The sequence below is a fragment of the Leucoraja erinacea genome, chromosome 13 (genome assembly GCF_028641065.1).
Source record: "Leucoraja erinacea ecotype New England chromosome 13, Leri_hhj_1, whole genome shotgun sequence".
NCBI lineage: Eukaryota > Metazoa > Chordata > Chondrichthyes > Rajiformes > Rajidae > Leucoraja > Leucoraja erinaceus.
The window spans coordinates 46465010-46482901 of NC_073389.1; the positions used below are offsets into that span (position 1 = coordinate 46465010).

Sequence of the window (17892 nt, forward strand, 5' to 3'; positions counted from 1 at the left end):
TGAATGGGAAACCTCCGCAGGGAAGTACAAGTTGAGGATTGATGGCTTCCCACATCTGCAACTCACAAGATTAATGTTCCGACGTGCACGCTCTGCCTTGCTGGAGGTAGCTGTGTGATCAATGGCATTAGAACATTTCAACTCTTAATTCATTCTCACTGTCCCGGGGAGGAGGCGGGCGGGCGGGCAGGCGGGGGGAGGTAGAGCGAGAGGGAGGAAGTTGCAGCAATTTTCAGTGAATAATTTGCATCATGTGCTGGTTGATTTTTAAAACCGAGCCTATTACTCCCTTCCTCTCAAAGGGGCAAGTCTGCACAAACACGCCGCCCAACATTCAGTGTCGATTCTAACCGCAGTGGCACGGTGGCAGTTGCTGCCTTACAGCGCCAGAGACCCAGGTTCGATCCTGACTACAGGTGCTGTCTGTACAGAGTTTGCATGTTCTCCCTGTGAGGAGAAGGCAGGAGAATGGGGCTAGGATAGAGAGTTAGACCAGCCATGTTTGAATGGACTAATTCTGCTCCTATCACTTAATACCTGATGACCGTGTGGGTTTACCCCAAGTTCTCCGGTTTCCTCCAACTAAGATGTACGGGTTTTAATTGACTTCAGAAAGTCCCTAGTTTGTAGGATAGTGTTTGTGTACGGTGCAGGCTCGGTGGGTCGAAGGGCCTGTTTCCATGCTGTAATTCTAAAACAAAAATAAGGAAGTATTCTCTCTTCAGGTCCACATTAACATATCCTCTAATCAATGATAGCCAAAAGACACCTGCCCTCAGCCATGTAAACAGAGAAATGACCTTCATCCATACCAGCATTTTCCAGTTTAGTTTAGCTTGGAGATACATCATGGAAACGGCTCCTTTGGCCCATCGATTTCCGCACTGACCATCATTCACCCATTCACACCAGTTCCATATTATCCCACTTTGCGTCCACTCCCTACACACCAGTACAATGTACAGAGGGCCAGTTAGCTTACAAATCCACACGTCTTTGGGGTGTGGGAGGAAACCGGAGCACCCGGAGAAAACCCACGCGGCCACAGGTGAACGTACAGACAACACCCGCAGTCGGGATCGAACCCGTATCCCTGTCGCGATAAAGCAGCAACTCAAATGCTGCGTCACCGTGCCGTCCCGTGTCCATCTCTGTATGCCTGATGATGATAGGTGTACGTCTGTGAGTGTGCATGCATGCACCCACATGCGTGCATGCGTGTGCGTGTGTCCATGTTTGAATATGCATCAGTTGTTTTCACCAGTAGTTTCCTCAACCTACAGGGCAGAAGCAACTTGGTTATTTTTTTGCACCGTAGTTTGATGCATCTTAGTTTCAAACAGTCTTCCCACATCAGCATCATCAGCACCTCTCAGCGGTGCTGGGATTTGAATTGCTTTCTCTTCCTCCGTCAGCTCCCCTCTCAAAGAGAATCTCTTCCATTTGATGTTCCACTCCTTTGTTTACACTTCCAACTTTATCTCTGCGCTGCACATGTACGCTCGGAGTTTTGATGTGCACAGCACTATCGAGCCATTTGATACAATTAGCTTCGTTCAACAGCACCAGGGGCTCTTCGTTCGTGAAAAACTTCTGAAAAGTAATTTCCAGCACACAGAGAGAGGGGGGGGGGGGGGGGGGGGGAGGTACTAATTTTGCAGTGATTTTAATTTTACATGTTGTCATGGCAGCCTCAAGCTAAAGGATCAGTTTGTGCTGATCAGTGCTTGGAATTGCCCGCATGGTTTTAAATTGTAATCACTGCGGGTTATTTAAATGCACGTAAATAATTCAGAACACTGCAGAAAATAACTGAGTCCTTTTCATGAAATTTTTATGCGTCTTGCAGAGAAACTGTTGAGAAACTACAAACCAGAGGCAGTTTAAGACGACTCACTGAACTGATTCCCTGGATAAAAGGTTACGGGCAGCAGGTAGTGCTGCTGCCTGACCACTCCATAAGCTCAGGGTTCAGTCCCACCTTGTGAGTGCTGTCTATAAGAGTTTGCACGTTCTTGGTACGATTGCGTGGGTTCCTTATGACACCCTAAAGACATGCTCTTGAGTCCATTGCCAAGAGGAATCACAGTGGACGTGTGTCTTTATCTCGTATACATTTCCAAGATGGACACAAAATGCTGGTGTAACTCAGCGGGATGGGCAGTATCTCTGGAGAACTTTTAGGGGGTCGAGTTCTAAAGAAGGGTCTTGACCCGAAACGTCGCCCATTCCTTCTCTCCAGAGATGCTGCCTGTCCCGCTGTGTTACTTCAGGCATTTTGTGTCTATCTTCGGTGTAAACCAGCATCTGCAGTTCCTTCCTACAACCCAATGTCAGACCAGGCCTTATCAGAGACATCCCCTCCACACTTTCTGCCTTCCTCACCCTGCAACTGGAAGTAGAGTCATACAGCATATCTTTAAATCGTGTTATAGGACCTGCCTTGACTTCCTCTGGCAGCTCGTTCCATATACCCACTACCCTCTGTGTCTCAGGTTCCAATTAAATCTTTCTCCTAGAAACATAGAAACAGAGTGTTGCCTTTGTTAAGAAGCAGAGAGAGAGAGAGTGAGAGAGAGAGAGAGAGAGAAAGAGATCTAGAGAGGAGAAGAAAGAGAATGGAGGTTTTGACCTAGTAGAAACATAGAAAGAACATAGAAAATAGCAGGAGTCGGCCATTAGGCCCTTCGAGCCAGCACCGCCATTCAATATGATCATGGCTGATCGTCCACAATCAGTACCCCGTTCTGGCCTTGCACATTAAACCTATGTCCTCTGGTTCTTGATTCACCTATTCTAGGTAAAAGACTCCATGGATTCACCCTATCTATTCCCCTCATGACCTTATTCACCTCTGTAAGATTATTCCTCATCCGCCAGTGCACCAAGGAATAAAACCCTAGCCTGCCAAACCCATACATACAGTTCCCTATAGGTTTAGAGGGACATGGCGCCACTTTCCGCTGACTCAACGGCTCCCCCTTTAGGCCGTGGCCCACTCTGGTATATTCTCATCGACATTTCGTCCGTGTGCATTGGTCCTGAGCAAGCTTTTAGTTTTAGAGATACAGCGCGGAAAAAGGCATCTTCACTCCACCGAGACCGCACCGACCAGCGATCACCCCGTATACTAGCTCTATCCTACACAATAGGGACAATATTCCAATTTTGACCGAAGCCAAATAGACTACAAACCCGAAATAGACACCACATGCTGGAGTAACTCAGCAGGACAGGCAGCATCTCTGGAGATATGAAATGGGTGACGTTTCGGGGTGAGACCCTTCGTCAGACCCGAAATGTCACCCTGCTCATTGAAACCATCCTACATACATTCGGGACAATTTTACATTGATACCAAGTCAACTGACCTATAAACCGAAGATCTCGGAGAAAACCCACGCAGGTCACGGGGAGAACGTGCACACAGCACCCGTAGTCAGGATCGAACCCGGGTCCCTGGCGCTGCAAGGCAGCAACTCTACCTCTGCACCACCGTGCCGCTTGGACATTTGCTAAGAAACATAGCAAGTGTTCAACAATGGTGCTTTCAGTGACAACGGTCAGGCTGAATAGGACAGTGTGTGCAGGGTGCTTGTTACATCCTCATGCCCCAATCTCTTCAGTAGAGGCTACTAGGCCCCTAAAGCATATTCCACTATTCTCCCCCCAACTACTACAGGGAGAGTAGTTGTCCGGGGATGGGGATGGTGACTCCAGGTGGTAGGGGACTCCTCGGACAATAAGGCAATGGATGTTCTCGATGCCACTCCACTCAATCCAGTGGAGGAAATCCGCGAGTTCACCCAGGCCACCGTAGGAGCCCAACATCTGCCCAGACCGGCCTCCCTCTGGTGGCCAAACTTACACGGGCTCACCCTCTGGCTGAACCTCATCCTCAGAATGAAGGGAAGGAGCAAGTGGGTGAAGAGGAATGACTGGCGTCAGCTCAGGACCTTCTTGGACGACCTGGAGAAGGACGACAAGACCAAGAGCAGCGTCGTTCCTGTGGAGGGTGGAGGGACCAGTAGAGCGTCCCTTGTAAACAGGGTCCAGAGGGCAAGGAGCACCGCCACTCTACCTAGAGCCGAGGTTTTCAAGGGAAAATTGACATCTTGTTCGGAAAAAGAGGGAGATCTACAATAATTATAGGCAGCATGAAGTAAATGAGGTGCTTGAGGAGTATAAGGAATGTAAAAAGAATCTTCAGAAAGAAATTAGAAAAGCTAAAAGAAGATATGAGGTTGCTTTGGCAAGTAAGGTGAAAGTCAATCCGAAGGGTTTCTACCGCTATATTAATAGCAAAAGGATAAGGAGGGATAAAATTGGTCCATTGGAGAGACAGAGTGGACAGCTATCTGCAGAGCCAAAAGAGATGGGGGAGATATTGGACAATTTTTTTTCTTCGGTATTTCACCAAGGAGAAGGATATTGAATTATGTGAGGTAAGGGAAACTAGTAGAGTAGCTATGGATACTACGAGGTTCAAAGTAAAAGAAGTACTGACACTTTTGAAAAATATAAAAGTGGATAAGTCTCCAGGTCCTGACAGGATATTCCCTAGGACATTGAGGGAAGTTAGTGTAGAAATAGCCGGGGCTATGACAGAAATATTTCAAATGTCATTAGAAACGGGAATAGTCCCCGAGGAATGGCGTACTGCGCATGTTGTTCCATTGTTTGAAAAGGGTTCTAAGAGTAAACCTAGCAATTATAGACCTGTTAGTTTGACTTCAGTGGTGGGCAAATTAATGGAAAAGATACTTAGAGATAATATATATATAAGCATCTAGATAAACAGGGTCTGATTAGGAACAGTCAACATGGATTTGTGCCTGGAAGGTCATGTTTGACTAATCTTCTTGAATTTTTTGAAGAGGTTACTAGGGAAATTGACGAGGGTAAAGCAGTGGATGTTGTCTACATGGACTTTAGTAAGGCCTTTGACAAGGTTCCTCATGGAAGGTTGGTTAAGAAGGTTCAACTGTTGGGTATAAATGCAGGAATAGCTAGATGGATTCAACAGTGGCTGAATGGGAGAAGCCAGAGGGTAATGGTGGATGGCTGTTTATCGGGTTGGAGGTAGGTGACTAGTGGGGTGCCTCAGGGATCTGTGTTGGGTCCTTTGTTGTTTGTCATGTACATCAATGATCTGGATGAAGGTGTGGTAAATTGGATTAGTAAGTATGCAGATGATACCATAATGAAGAGGATTTCCAAAGTCTACAGAGTGATTTAGGCCATTTCTGAAAGATGGCAGATGTTTAATGCTGATAAATGTGAGGTGCTCACCTTGGCAGGACTCAAAATAGGAGTACATGGAAATGGTAATTGAAGAATACAGTTGAACAGAGGGATCTGGGTATAACCGTGCATAGTTCCTTGAAGGTGGAATCTCATATAGATTGGGTGGTAAAGAAAGCTTTTGGTATGCTAGCCTTTATAAATCAGAGCATTGAGTATAGAAGCTGGGATGTAATGTTAAAATTGTACAAGGCATTGGTGAGACCAAATCTGGAGTATGGTGTACAATTTTTGGTCGCCCAAATTATAGGAAGGATGTCAACAAAATAGAGAGGTACAGAGGAGATTTACTAGAATGTTGCCTGGGTTTCAACAACTAAGTTACAGACCAAGTCTTTATTCTCTGGAGCGTCGTTCCCTTTAAAATGATGAGAGGGGACAGAGTTGATGTGGACAAGCTTTTCCCTTTGTAATAGGGAAGATTCAAACAAGGGGACATGACTTCAATAAGGACAGAAGTTTAGGGGTAATATGAGGGGGAACTTCTTTACGCAGAGAGTGGTGGCGGTGTGGAATCAGCTCCCAGTGGAAGTGGTGGAGGCAGGTTCATTGGTATCATTTAAAAATAAATTGGATAGGCATATGGATGAGAAGGGAATGGAGGGTTATGGTATGAGTGCAGGCAGGTGGGACTAAGGGAAAAAAAAAAAATTGTTCGGCATGGACTTGTAGGGCCGAGATGGCCTGTTTCCGTGCTGTAATTGTTATATGGTTATATGGTTAGAGTCCGTAGGGGAGGGGGGGGGGGGGAGGGGCTCTGCTGTCAGCGACCGAAGGATTGGTGACGGGATCTAGGGAGTGGGCAGGGCTGGAGATGTAAAACAAATAGTAAAATAGGGTGAGTACTACCCTCAGGACTATTGCTGAGGGTAAAGGAGAAAGATTCAATGCGTAACTGCATGAAGTTTGAAGGTGAGCTCCAAACTGAAATCCATGTTCTCCGGGGATGCTGCTTGAACCGCTGAGTTACTCCAGCACTTTGTGTCTTACTTAAGTCCGCTGTTGATCCTGCATTGGGACACCCAGGCTCCCAAAGCCCTCGCCGGTTCTGGACGCCATGACGTGAAACTCCTGTCGGCCATTTTGGCCACCATTTTAATGGGCTCTTTATGGTCCGCAGATCCCACCGCCCGCAGGAACGCGAAAGGGGCGCCGTCGGCCCGCAACCGCTATTCCAGCCAGTGGACGTTGAACAGACCCCACCCCACAATGTCTGCCCACACTCTGACCACCGACTGGAGGATGCCAGCTCCACAAGTGGCGGGATCGGTCGACAAAGAGAGTGATAGCTACAGCGTCAGCCCTTCCCAGGACACAGGTACATTTCTTTAGTCAAGAGGGTGGTGTCACTGGAGCGTGGCAAGATGGACCAGCCATTCTGATTGAATGGCGGAGGAGACTCGATGGGATGAATGGCTTTATTCTCCTCCTATGACTTATGAACTGAGGAATGATAAAGCACTATCAGGGCTTTTCCTGGAGTTGAAGGCAAAGGTTTGGGTGCAACCCTGAGGAAGGCCTATTAGAGGGCAGAAATCTTTCCTTGGAGGTCACCCTTGGCAACAGACATCGATGATGTGGAGGAATCATAAAAGAATGATAGAAACAGTGAACTGTTGCCAAAAAGCAGGCAGCATCTCTGAAGGTCCTGGAAAGCAGCAGGAATCACATAGTAGGAGCAGTGAGGGAGGGTCTCACAAAACCCCCGACAGAGAGGGGAGGAGAAGCTCTTCAAAGCAGGCATACCGTGAGGAGATTTCGCAGTGGAGCTGCAGATGCACAAAAGGCCAAGGCTGATCTGATCTTGGCCTCCGTTTACCCCCTCCAAACGTGATACTAGGCAGTGCGTGCATACTTGGTGCTTGATCTGTGCTGTGTTTCTCCCCCATTAGACAGAGCTCGGAGTAGCATGGTCTCCACGGAGAGTGCCTCCTCCACGTACGAGGAGCTGGCACGGGCCTACGAGCACGCCAAGATGGAGGAGCAGTTGCGGCACGCCAAGTTTACAATCACGGAATGCTTCATATCGGATACGTCCTCGGAGCAGCTGACGGCAGGGACCAACGAGTACACGGACAGCCTCACGTCCAGTACTCCCTCCGAATCGGGCATCTGCAGATTCACTGCGTCACCGCCGAAACCTCAGGACGCTGGGAGGGTGGCAAACATGGCTGTCCCAAAAGCACACCGACCAGGTAGGCAGTTGTCATGGGAGAGTATCCCAAATAGCTCATTGGCCCCCAATGTTCAGAGATGGCTCAGAGGAGGCAGATATTTCAGCCTATCCTTCGGGCATGGTGTAGGCTTCAAACTGACCTCTAAATACAGCTCTGGAGGGTTAGAGTTGGGACTGCACCTCATCTCTTATAATGTGGTGGTGAGTGTGGTTCTGTTTCCCAGTTGTGAACAAGTGGCAAACTAGGTGTGAACTACAGTGAATATTGTCAACTGTGTGTGACCTATGATGAACTGGGTGTGAACCATGGTGAACAAGTTGTGAACTAGGTGTGACCTATGATGAACTACGGTGAACTAGTGGTGAACCATGGTGAGCTAGTTGTGAGCTGGGTGAGAATCACAGTGATCTACAATGAACTGGGTGTGAATCATGGTGAACTAGTTGTGAACAAGTGTGAATCATGGTGAACTGGTTGTGAACTGGTGTGAATCATGGTGAACCGGGTGTGAATTGGCTATAATCCATAGTGAACATTTGATGAACTGGGTTGATCTAGTAAACTAGAGAAATACAGAGGTATCAGCCACAATGTAACTTCAGATTAAGGATATGTAATGGTAGTTAATATACACTCACCACAATTGGGTTTGGAGCCATGTATAGGCCAGTCGATGTAGGACATGTAGATTTTCAGCCCTTTCAACCAGACCTTTATGGTCAGGCCAAGATCCCTGTACTTACAACAACTGGGGCTTGTAAATGGTGCCTAACTGGCGGCTCTGTATACTGTCTCAGTGTACTACTGCTATACACTTGTATTGTATCTGAGATGCTTTTCTAAGATGTATCTAAGTGCTTATGTAGAGTGATACTTGTACTGAACTGTGTACAAAAATGAATTTTGCTGTACCTCAGTACAGTACTTGTAACAAATAACATACCATACCATGAAAGACACCAATGGATCAAATAGGGTGATATGCCAATCCAATTCTGCCACAGAAGGCAGTAGATGCCAATTCACTGGATGAATTTAAAAGATAGTTAGATAGAGCTAGAGTGGCTAGCGGAATCAAGGGATATGGGGAGAAGGCAGGAACGGGGTACTGGTTGTGGATGATCAGTCATGATCACAATGAATGGCGGTGCTGACTTGAAGGGCCAAATGGCCTCCTCTTGCACCTATTTTCTATTACAGACTACATAATACAAACTACTATATTAATAGTATATTGTTTTCAATTCAATTCATTGTTTTAATTTTAATTTTTCAAGCATCCTCGGTGGGATTTGAACTCACTTTGCACCAATGGTCCGCAGCTGTCACTGCTTGCAGCCCCCCCCACTCCCCCAAGGGCGGCTCGATGGCGCAGCAGTAGAGTTGCTGACTTACAGTGCCAGAGACTCGGGTTCGATCCTGACTATGGGTGCTGTCTCTGCGGAGTTTGTACATTCTCCCCGTGACCTGCGAAGGTTTTCTACGGGTTCCTCCCATGCTCCAAAGGCTAATTGGCTTGGTAGAAATGTAAATTGTCCCTCGTGTGCGTAGGATGGCGACAGTGTGCGGGAATCGCTGGACAGCACGGGCTGGATGGGCCGAAGGGCCTGTTTCCGCGGTGTATCTCTGAACGAAACTAAACTCAAGCACCAAGCTCTGCCGTGCCCCTCAATTCGAAGCCAAATTGAAGGCAAAATAAATAGCGCTCTGAAAGCTTTGAGCAAATGGAACAGATCAATAAGCCTAATGGGAATTAAATATTTAGCAGGCAGCCACTCAGTTAAACCAAAGACTTAGTTTTTTTTTGTGGAAGATTTCAGAGCAGTATGACTTGCCAGAGGCAAAGAGGTGAAGAATAGTCTGCTTTTGCAGAAGCTTTTTTCTGCTGTTGTCATATTAGTGCTGTTAAACCCAGCCGAGCAGCAGAGGCTGCAAATACAACTCCCACCTCAGGCATCCTGTTCTCTGCCTGTGAAACTAATGATAGCTCTTTCTGTGGATCAATGTCCCCAGAGCAGTGGGGATATCTCGGGCACGCACATGTCATTAGTCAGCATGTCTCCTGATATTTAGAATCCACAGTTAAATCTCACTTACTTAACCCTTCCTGGGCTACTTCTGCCCATGTTTTCTGTTGGTACACAAAAATGCTGGAGAAACTCAGCGGGTGCAGCAGCATCTATGGAGCAAAGGAAATGGGCAACGTTTCGGACCGAAAAACCCTTCTTCAGACTGGGGGGGGGGGGGGGGGGGGGGGGGGGGGGAGAAGAAAGGAAAAAGGAGGAGGAGGAAGCCGAGGGCTGAGGGATGGGAGGAGACAGCCCGAGGGCTAAGGAAGGGGAGGAGACAGCAAGGGCTAACAAAACTGGGAGAATTCAATGTTCATCCTTACCCAGACTAGAAAAAATCTCCAACTCTACGACCACATCTTTACCCAGAGTAGAAAAAATCTTAAACACATGTTTTCTGTTGCATTTGTGGCATTTCAACCAAACCAATGTCCATGCCACCACACTCCTGGTGCTGGTGAGGGCAGCACAGTGGCGCATCGGTAGAGTTGCTGCCTCACGGCGCCAGAGATCCGGGTTTGATCCTGACTACGGGTGCTGCCTGTGCGGGGCCTGTGACCTTGTGGGTTTTCCCCAGGTGCTCCGGTTTCCTCCCACACTGCAAAGATGTGCAGGTTTGTAGGTTAATTGGCTTCTGTAAATTGCCCCTAGTGTGGGATAGAGCTAGCATATGGGCTCAGTGAGCCAAAGAGTTGGTTTGCACGCTGTATCTCTAAACTAAACTGAACTATATTTACTGTAAATATACAGCATAGCATTGATCATAAGAGTATAAGTATCAGGAAGTCATGGTGCAGTTTGATAGAAGTTTGGTTACGGTGCATTTGGAGTATGATGTGCAGTTCTGGTCACCATATTACAGGAAGGATGTGCAGGCTTTGGAGAGGGTGTAGAAGAGATTTGCCAAGATGCTATTAATGCCAAGTGCACCATCGGTTCTACCTCTGGCTCCACTAAGTTGCCCTTTTGCCTCAGAATCAGAAACTCGGTGAGACCCAGCCTTGGTGACCACTGCAATGTTGCACTGGAAAAACGTTGTATAAATGTTTTGGTCTCCAAATTTGAGGAAGGACATTCTTGCTATTGAGGGAGTGCAGCGTAGGTTCACGAGGTTAATTCCTGGGATGGCGGGACTGTCATATGTTGATAGAATGGAGCGGCTATGTTGATATACTCTGGAATTTAGAAGGATGAGAGGGGATATTCGTGAAACATATAAAATTATTGAGGGATTAGACACGCTAGAGGCAGAAGTATGTTCCTGATGTTGGGGCATCCAGAACCAGGGGGCCACAGTTTAAGGATAAGGGGTAGGCCATTTAGAATGGAGATGAGGAAAAACGTTTTCACCCAGAGAGTTGTGAATCTGTGGAATTCTCTGCCTCAGAAGGCAGAGGAGGCCGATTCTCTGGATGCTTTCAAGAGAGAGTTAGATGGAGCTCTTAAAGATAACGGAGTCAAGGAATATGAGGAAAAGGCAGGAACGGGGTACTGATTGTGGATGATCAGCCATGATCACAATGAATGGCAGTGCTGGCTCGAAGGGCCGAATGGCCCATTCCTGCACCTATTGTCTATTGTCTATTGTCCATTGCCTATTGAATGCACCTTTTAGTTAAATCTATCTCTGCCAACTAAAAAAATGAAATGCTGTGATTAATAAATTATGTTCAACACAGGCATTCAAGGTGGGCCAAATGGCTTAATTCTGCTCCTATCATTTATGAACTCCTCATAACTAATATAGTCAATAGACAATAGCAGGAGCAGGCCATTTGGCCCTTTGAGCCAGCACCGCCATTCAATAGGATCATGGTCTAATCTGCATTTTAATAAGTCTCCTCGACAGCCTCGCCAAAACCTCCACATCCTTCCTCTAATGGGGCAACCAAAATTTCCGGCAGTAATTCTAGATGTGGCCTAATCAAGGTCCTGTAGAGCTACATTCCCATTGATGTGCAGGGAGAAACTGCAGATACTGGTTTAAACCGAAGACAGACGCAAAAGTCTGGAGCAACTCAGCGGGCCAGTCAGTATCTCTGGAGTAAAGGAATAGGTTGTTTCTGGTTGAAACCCTTCTTCAGACGGTCAATAGATGCTGTCCGACCTGCTGAGTCACGATATTTTCTACGTCGCTTGTGATTTTCGGATGTGTCATTCTCAACCGTAGACACATAATGCTGAAGTAACTCAGCGGTACAGACAGCATCTCCGGAGAGAAGGAATGGGTGACGTTTGATCTGATCAGTCTGAAGAAGGGTTTCGACATGAAACGACACCCATTCCTTCTCTCCAGAGATGCTGCCTGTCCTGCTGAGTTACTCCAACATTTTGTGTCTACCTTTGGTTTCAACCAGCCTCTGCAGTTGTTTCCTACACACTTATTCTCAATCGTGTGTTATTTAGATAGATAGATAGCCTTTATTGTCATTCAGACCGAAGCCTGAACAAAATTGCAGCAGTCATGCATATAATACAATAAAAACAACAATAAACACACATTAACATCCACCACAGTGAGTCCACCCAGCATCTCCTCACTGTGATGGAGGCAAAAGTCTTAGGTCTGCAGTCTCTTCCCTCCTCTTCTCTTTGGCAGCATTAGCCGCGCGAGCTGGTAAATGTGCACCTGCATATTTCACCGACTTACATTACTCATTTTCCTTTTCAGTTACAAAATGTGCTTGATGCTGTTCCTTTCTCCCCAGCTGATCACGTCTCCGAAAGAAATGCCAAGATGAAAGCATTTAAATCAAGCTAATTACTTTAGTAAATCAGCAACTATCCAGCAGCACTGCGGTGCTAATGTACAAACTCTGCCAGAGGCTCTGTTGTCCTGGTCTGCAGCAGTCAATCTTCTTCTTGCATGCCCAGGTTCCAATTCTTATGTTTCCAGGAGGGATTTCCTCAACCTGGCCCCTGAAGAGCCATTGTTTAGTTCGGGGGCACAGCGCAGGCACAGGCCCTTCGGCCCACCGAGTCTGTGCTGACCAGTGATCCCCGCACATGAACACCATCCCACACACACCAGGGACAATTTTTAAAATTTACACCAAGGCAATTAACCTACAGACCCGTGCGACTTTGGAGTGTGGGAGGGGACCGAAGATCTCGGAGAAAACCCACGCAGGTGACAGGGAGAACGTGCAAACTCCATACAGACAGCACCCGTAGTCGGGATCGAACCCGGGTCTCTGGTGCTGGAATCGCTGTAAGGCAGCAACAGTACCGCTGCGGCACCGTGCCGCCCGCATTGAAAAACAACAAAAAAACTAGATGCTTGAAATCTTTAATTAAATCAGAAGATTAAATTTAAGATCTGTGGCATTGACAGGATTATTGCACGGATTGGAACATTCAAAACCAGAGGGCATTGGTTTAAGGTGAGAGGAGAAAACAATTACCAGTAACTTGAGGGCAGCGTTTTCACACGGGTGGCATGGTGGCACAGTGGTAGAGTTACCAGCTTTCAGCACCAGAGACCCGTGTTCAATTCTGACTAGACAATAGATAATAGGTGCAGGAGTAGGCCATTCGGCCCTTCGAGCCAGCACCGCCATTCAATGTGATCATGGCTGATCATCCGTAGAGACCACCACGGGTGCTGGTCTCTACGGAGTTTGTACGTTCTCCCCGTGACCTGCATGGGTTTTCTTCAAGATCTCCAGTTTCCTCCCACACCCCAATAACCTACCAGTTTGTAGGCTAATTTTCTTGGTATAATTGTAAATTGTCCCCAGTATGTGGAGGTTAGTGTTAGTGTGTGGGGATCATTGGTCTGTAGGCTAAAGGGCCTGTATACGCACTATATCTCTAAACTAAAACTAAACTAAACTCAAAGGTGGTAGGTTAGTTAGTAGGCTGCTGTAGGTTACCTCTCGTGTAGATGAGTGAGATATGAGAATAACAGAGGAGTTGACAAGACATGTGGGAGAGAATGGGTTACAGTTGGATGGGAATGTAGAAGGTTGCATTTTGCAGATTACACTAAAGTGGGTGGTATTGTAGAGAGTGAAGATTATTATAAAAAATTACAACAGCAGGATCTTGATCATTTGAGCAAGTCGGATGAAAAATGCTTCATGGAGTCAAGTGCGAGGTGTTGCAGTTTTTGAAGGCAAACCAGGGTAGGACCTTCACAGAGGATGGCAAGACCCTGGGGAGTGTTATAGAGCGGAGGGATCTAGGAGTGCAGGAAGATAATTCCATGAGAGTGGCATCACAAATAGAGGATGGTCAAGAAGGCTTTCAGTACATTGGCCTTCATCTGTCAAGGTATTGACTAAAGAAGTTGTGATGTATGTTGCAGCTGTAAAAGACATTGGTGAGGCCACATTTGGAATATTGTGTTGAAGTTTTGGTCACGCTGCTGTTGTTAGGGAATGTTGTTAAGCTGTAAAGAATGCTGAGTAAATTTACAAGGATGTTGCCAGTACTTGAGGACCTGAGCTATAAGGAGAGGTTGAGTAGGCTGGCTCTCGATTCCTTGGAGTGCAGGAGGACAAGGGGTGATCTTATAGGGGTGTATAAGATATTGAGGGGAATGGATAGGACGAATGCACATAGCCTTCTTCCCAACGTAGGGAAATCAAAAACTAGGGGAAGCAGGTTTAAGGTGGGAGGGGGAAGTTTAGTAGGAACCTGAGAGGTAACTTTTTCACACTGAGGGTGGTGGGTATATGGAACGAGCTAGCTGAGGGGGTAGTTGGGGCAGGTACTATAACAACATCTGACAGGAGTTTGGATAGATACATGAATAAGAAGGGGTGAGAGGGATATGGGTCTAATGCAGGCAGGTGGAACTAGTGTAGATGGTGCATCTTAGCTGGCGTGGGCAAGTTTCCATGATGTTTGACTCTATGACAGTAAGTGGAAGAATGCGATTGAAAGGATTGCTCTGTGTGTCAGCATAGACTCAGTGGGCTGAACGGCCTCCGACATTTATTAAAAAGTGATGTGATTTTTATACAAACCATATTGCTGTAATATTATTTCCAAAACTTCTTTATCTTAAAGGGCCTGTCCCACTGTATGAGGTCATTCTAGAGTTCTCCCCTGATTCGAGCTCATGTAATGTACGTAGCGGGTACGTTAGGGCTCGTACGAGTAAAAAGTAAAAAATGTTTTCATCACGAGTATTTTTTTACTCGTGGACATTTTTCACAGTGTTGAAAAAACGTCACGAGTTTACCGGATTTCCCGAGTACCTACCGTTACTCGTACGAGCCGCTACGTGACATCCACGAGCTCCCACGTACCCGCTACGTACATTACACAAGCTCGAATCAGGGCAGAACTCGGGAGAACTCTTGAATTACCTTGTACAGTGGGACAGGCCCTTTAGTATCTCTCTTCTACTTTACGAGACTATTTAAGCTATCTGATTTCAGAGTTTATTGACCACATGGGATTAAGCTGCGGTCAGTTGTTTGAGTATATCTTTATGCAGCTCATTGTCATAATCAGTTTTATTTTGTACCAGTGAGGCCCATTGCAACATTGTCATTGGTGTGTCAGTACGGCTTGATCCATAACCTGATTTGCACGTGCTTTTAGTTATCGTAGAAGCATAGAAACATAGAAAATAGGTGGAGTAGGCCATTCGGCCCTTCGAGCCAGCACCGCCATTCAATATGATCATGGCTGATCATCCAAAATAAATACCCCATTCCTGCTTTCTCCCCATCTCCCTTGATTCAGTTAGCCCTAAGGGCGATATCTAATTATCAGTTGAGTGTTAAACATAGCTTTAAGGTGATACAGGGGAACTTTAAAGGGGAGATTTTGTTTGGTTTAGAGATACAGACCCTTCGGTCCACTGAGTCCGCGGCAACTAGCGATCCCCGCACACTAGCACTATCCTACATACACTAGGGACAATTTACAATTTTACCAAGCCAATTAGCCTACAATCCTCCCACATCTTTGAGTGTGGGAGGGAACCGGAGTTCCCGGAGAAAACCCATGCAGGTCACGGGGAGAATGTACAATCTGCGTACAGAGAAGCACCCGTAGTCAGGATCAAACCCGGATCTCTGGCGTGGTAAGGCAGCAACTCTACCGCTGCCACACCATGCCGCCCTCACCAGGGGATGCGAGAAAAGTTTTTTTTTAAACACAGAATGTGGCGGATGCCTGGAACATGCTGCCAAGGATGGGAACACTACAAACTATAAAGCTGATGAATCTATGTATAGCTAATGTCGGAGGGATTTTGCACTTCATATTTTGTATTCTGAATAAAGTTTATTTTGATTTTTCAAAAAGAGATGGGTGTTGAAGCAGATACAAAAGTGATGTTTAAAAGGCTTTTAGATACATGAACGTGAACATGCAGGAAATGGAGGGATATTGATCACATGCAGGCAAAGGGGATTAGTTTGGCCGCATGTTTAGCACAGATATTGTGGGCCGAAGGACCTGCATGTGATGTGCTGTTCTATGCGCTGGTTTATTTTCCACCGTCCCTTAGGTGCAGCATAGTGGTGCAGGGGTAGAGTTGCTGCCTTAGATCGACAGAGACCCTGGTTCGATCCTGACAACGGGTGCTGTGTGTATAGAGTTTCGACATTCTCCCCGTGACTGTCATATGTTGATAGAATGGAGCGGCTGGGCTGGATACTCTGGAATTTAGAAGTATGAGAGGGGATCTTACTGAAACACAAAATTATTCAAGGTTTGGACGCGCTAGAGGTAGGAAACATGTTCCCGATGTTGGGGGAGTCCAGAACCAGAGGCCACAGTTTTAAGAATAAGGGGTAAGCCATTTAGAACGGAAATGATAAAAAGCTTTTTTACGCAGAGAGTTGTGAATTTGTGGAATTCTCTGCCTCAGAAGGCAGTGGAGGCCGATTCTCTGGATGCTTTCAAGAGATGGTTAGATAGAGCTCTTAAAGATAGCGGAGTCATGGGATATGGGGAGAAGGCAGGAACGGGGGTATTGATTGTGGATGATCAGCCATGATCACAGTGAATGGTGGTGCTGGCTTGAAGGGCCGAAGGCACGAATGCCCTACTCGTGCACCTATTGTCTATCGTCTATTCTCTATTGAGCTACATAGGTTTTCTCTGGGTACTCCGGTTTCCTCCCACACTCAAAAGACATACAGGTTTGCAGGGTAATTGGCTTGGTCAAATTGTAACTTGTCCCTCGAGTGTGTGGGATAGTGTTAGTGTGGGGGGTCAGCTGGTCGGCGTGGACTCGGTGAGTCATAGATTCATAGTGTGGAAACAGGCCCTCTGGCCCAACTTGCCTATACCGGCCAACATGTCTCAGCTACACTAGTCCGATTCAGATTCAGTCCAAGTCGAAGTACAGAGACAACGAAATGCATTGAAGTCCAAGTCGAAGGGCCTGTTTCCTCACCATATCGCTAGACTAAACTAAACCAAACCCTCTCAGTCCCTCTCGTATATTCCCTCAAGGCAGCCCAGCTATATAGAGTGTGCAGAGGACTATTATGAAAGGATGGTTTCTTTTAAGGGGACACTCTTCAGATGAGTGGTTAAAGATGGGAGAACCCTTCTGTCAGAGTCTGGCCCCTTTAATGGTGAGACTGAGAGCGAGGGACAGGTCAGGTTACGTTGCTGCAAGTTGGCATTGTTCTGAATGTCAGCAGTGAGGTGAGGTCTGAACTCTTTTGTGTTAATTTCAAAGTAAAGTATCATGTTGGGACAGGTGGGAGATGACGGCTTGTCTGGGATCTTCACCTGTCCTGAAAACTACATGAAGGAGATTGTGTTCAGACATTTGGCGGAAAGCTAGAAGCTCCAATATCACATCACTACTATCATTCCTTCATCTTTTATTAAGACGATTTCCAAGTTTAAGCGTCAGAACTGTTAACAGACGTGTTACCTCGCGTTGATTGCAAGTTCAGCAAATGCTATTGTTATTTTATTATGCTGCCAGGGTGATATGTTTGCTCATTTACAGCTCTTCACTGTTAACCTTCCGTATCATAATATCATGGCTAACGTAAAGAAAAGAACAAAAAAGGATGTGCTATCCAGTATCCACTGAACCAACGCCATCCACCTGCGGCTATTGCGATGAAGTTCAGTGCTATATTAACTGGCAAAGATTGCTTCATCTGCAGATAGACACACAAAAGCTGGAGTAACTCAGCGGGTCAGGCAGCATCTCCAGAGAAAAGGAATTGGTGATGTTTAGGTCGAGACCCTTCTCCAGAATGAGGGTCAGGGGAATGAGAAAAGGAGAGATATAACTGGCGATATAGAGAGATATGGAATAAATGAATGAAAGATATGCGAAAGAATGAACTAGTGTGGATACTTGAGAAACTGAAACGGTATTCCATGTTTAAGAAGGAGATTAATAG

The 17892-nt window shown here is 46.4% G+C and overlaps 1 protein-coding gene across 1 annotated transcript in view; it reads left to right on the top strand.

The window, feature by feature from the left end:
- Window positions 1-17892, top strand: part of LOC129702994 (cell adhesion molecule DSCAM) — a 207478-nt gene that overhangs the window by 185014 nt on the left and 4572 nt on the right. Inside the window, exons 27-28 of the mRNA XM_055645130.1 lie at window positions 6425-6622; window positions 7197-7499. Of these exons, the coding sequence (XP_055501105.1) occupies window positions 6425-6622; window positions 7197-7499 (501 nt within the window). The remainder of the gene's footprint in view (window positions 1-6424; window positions 6623-7196; window positions 7500-17892) is intronic.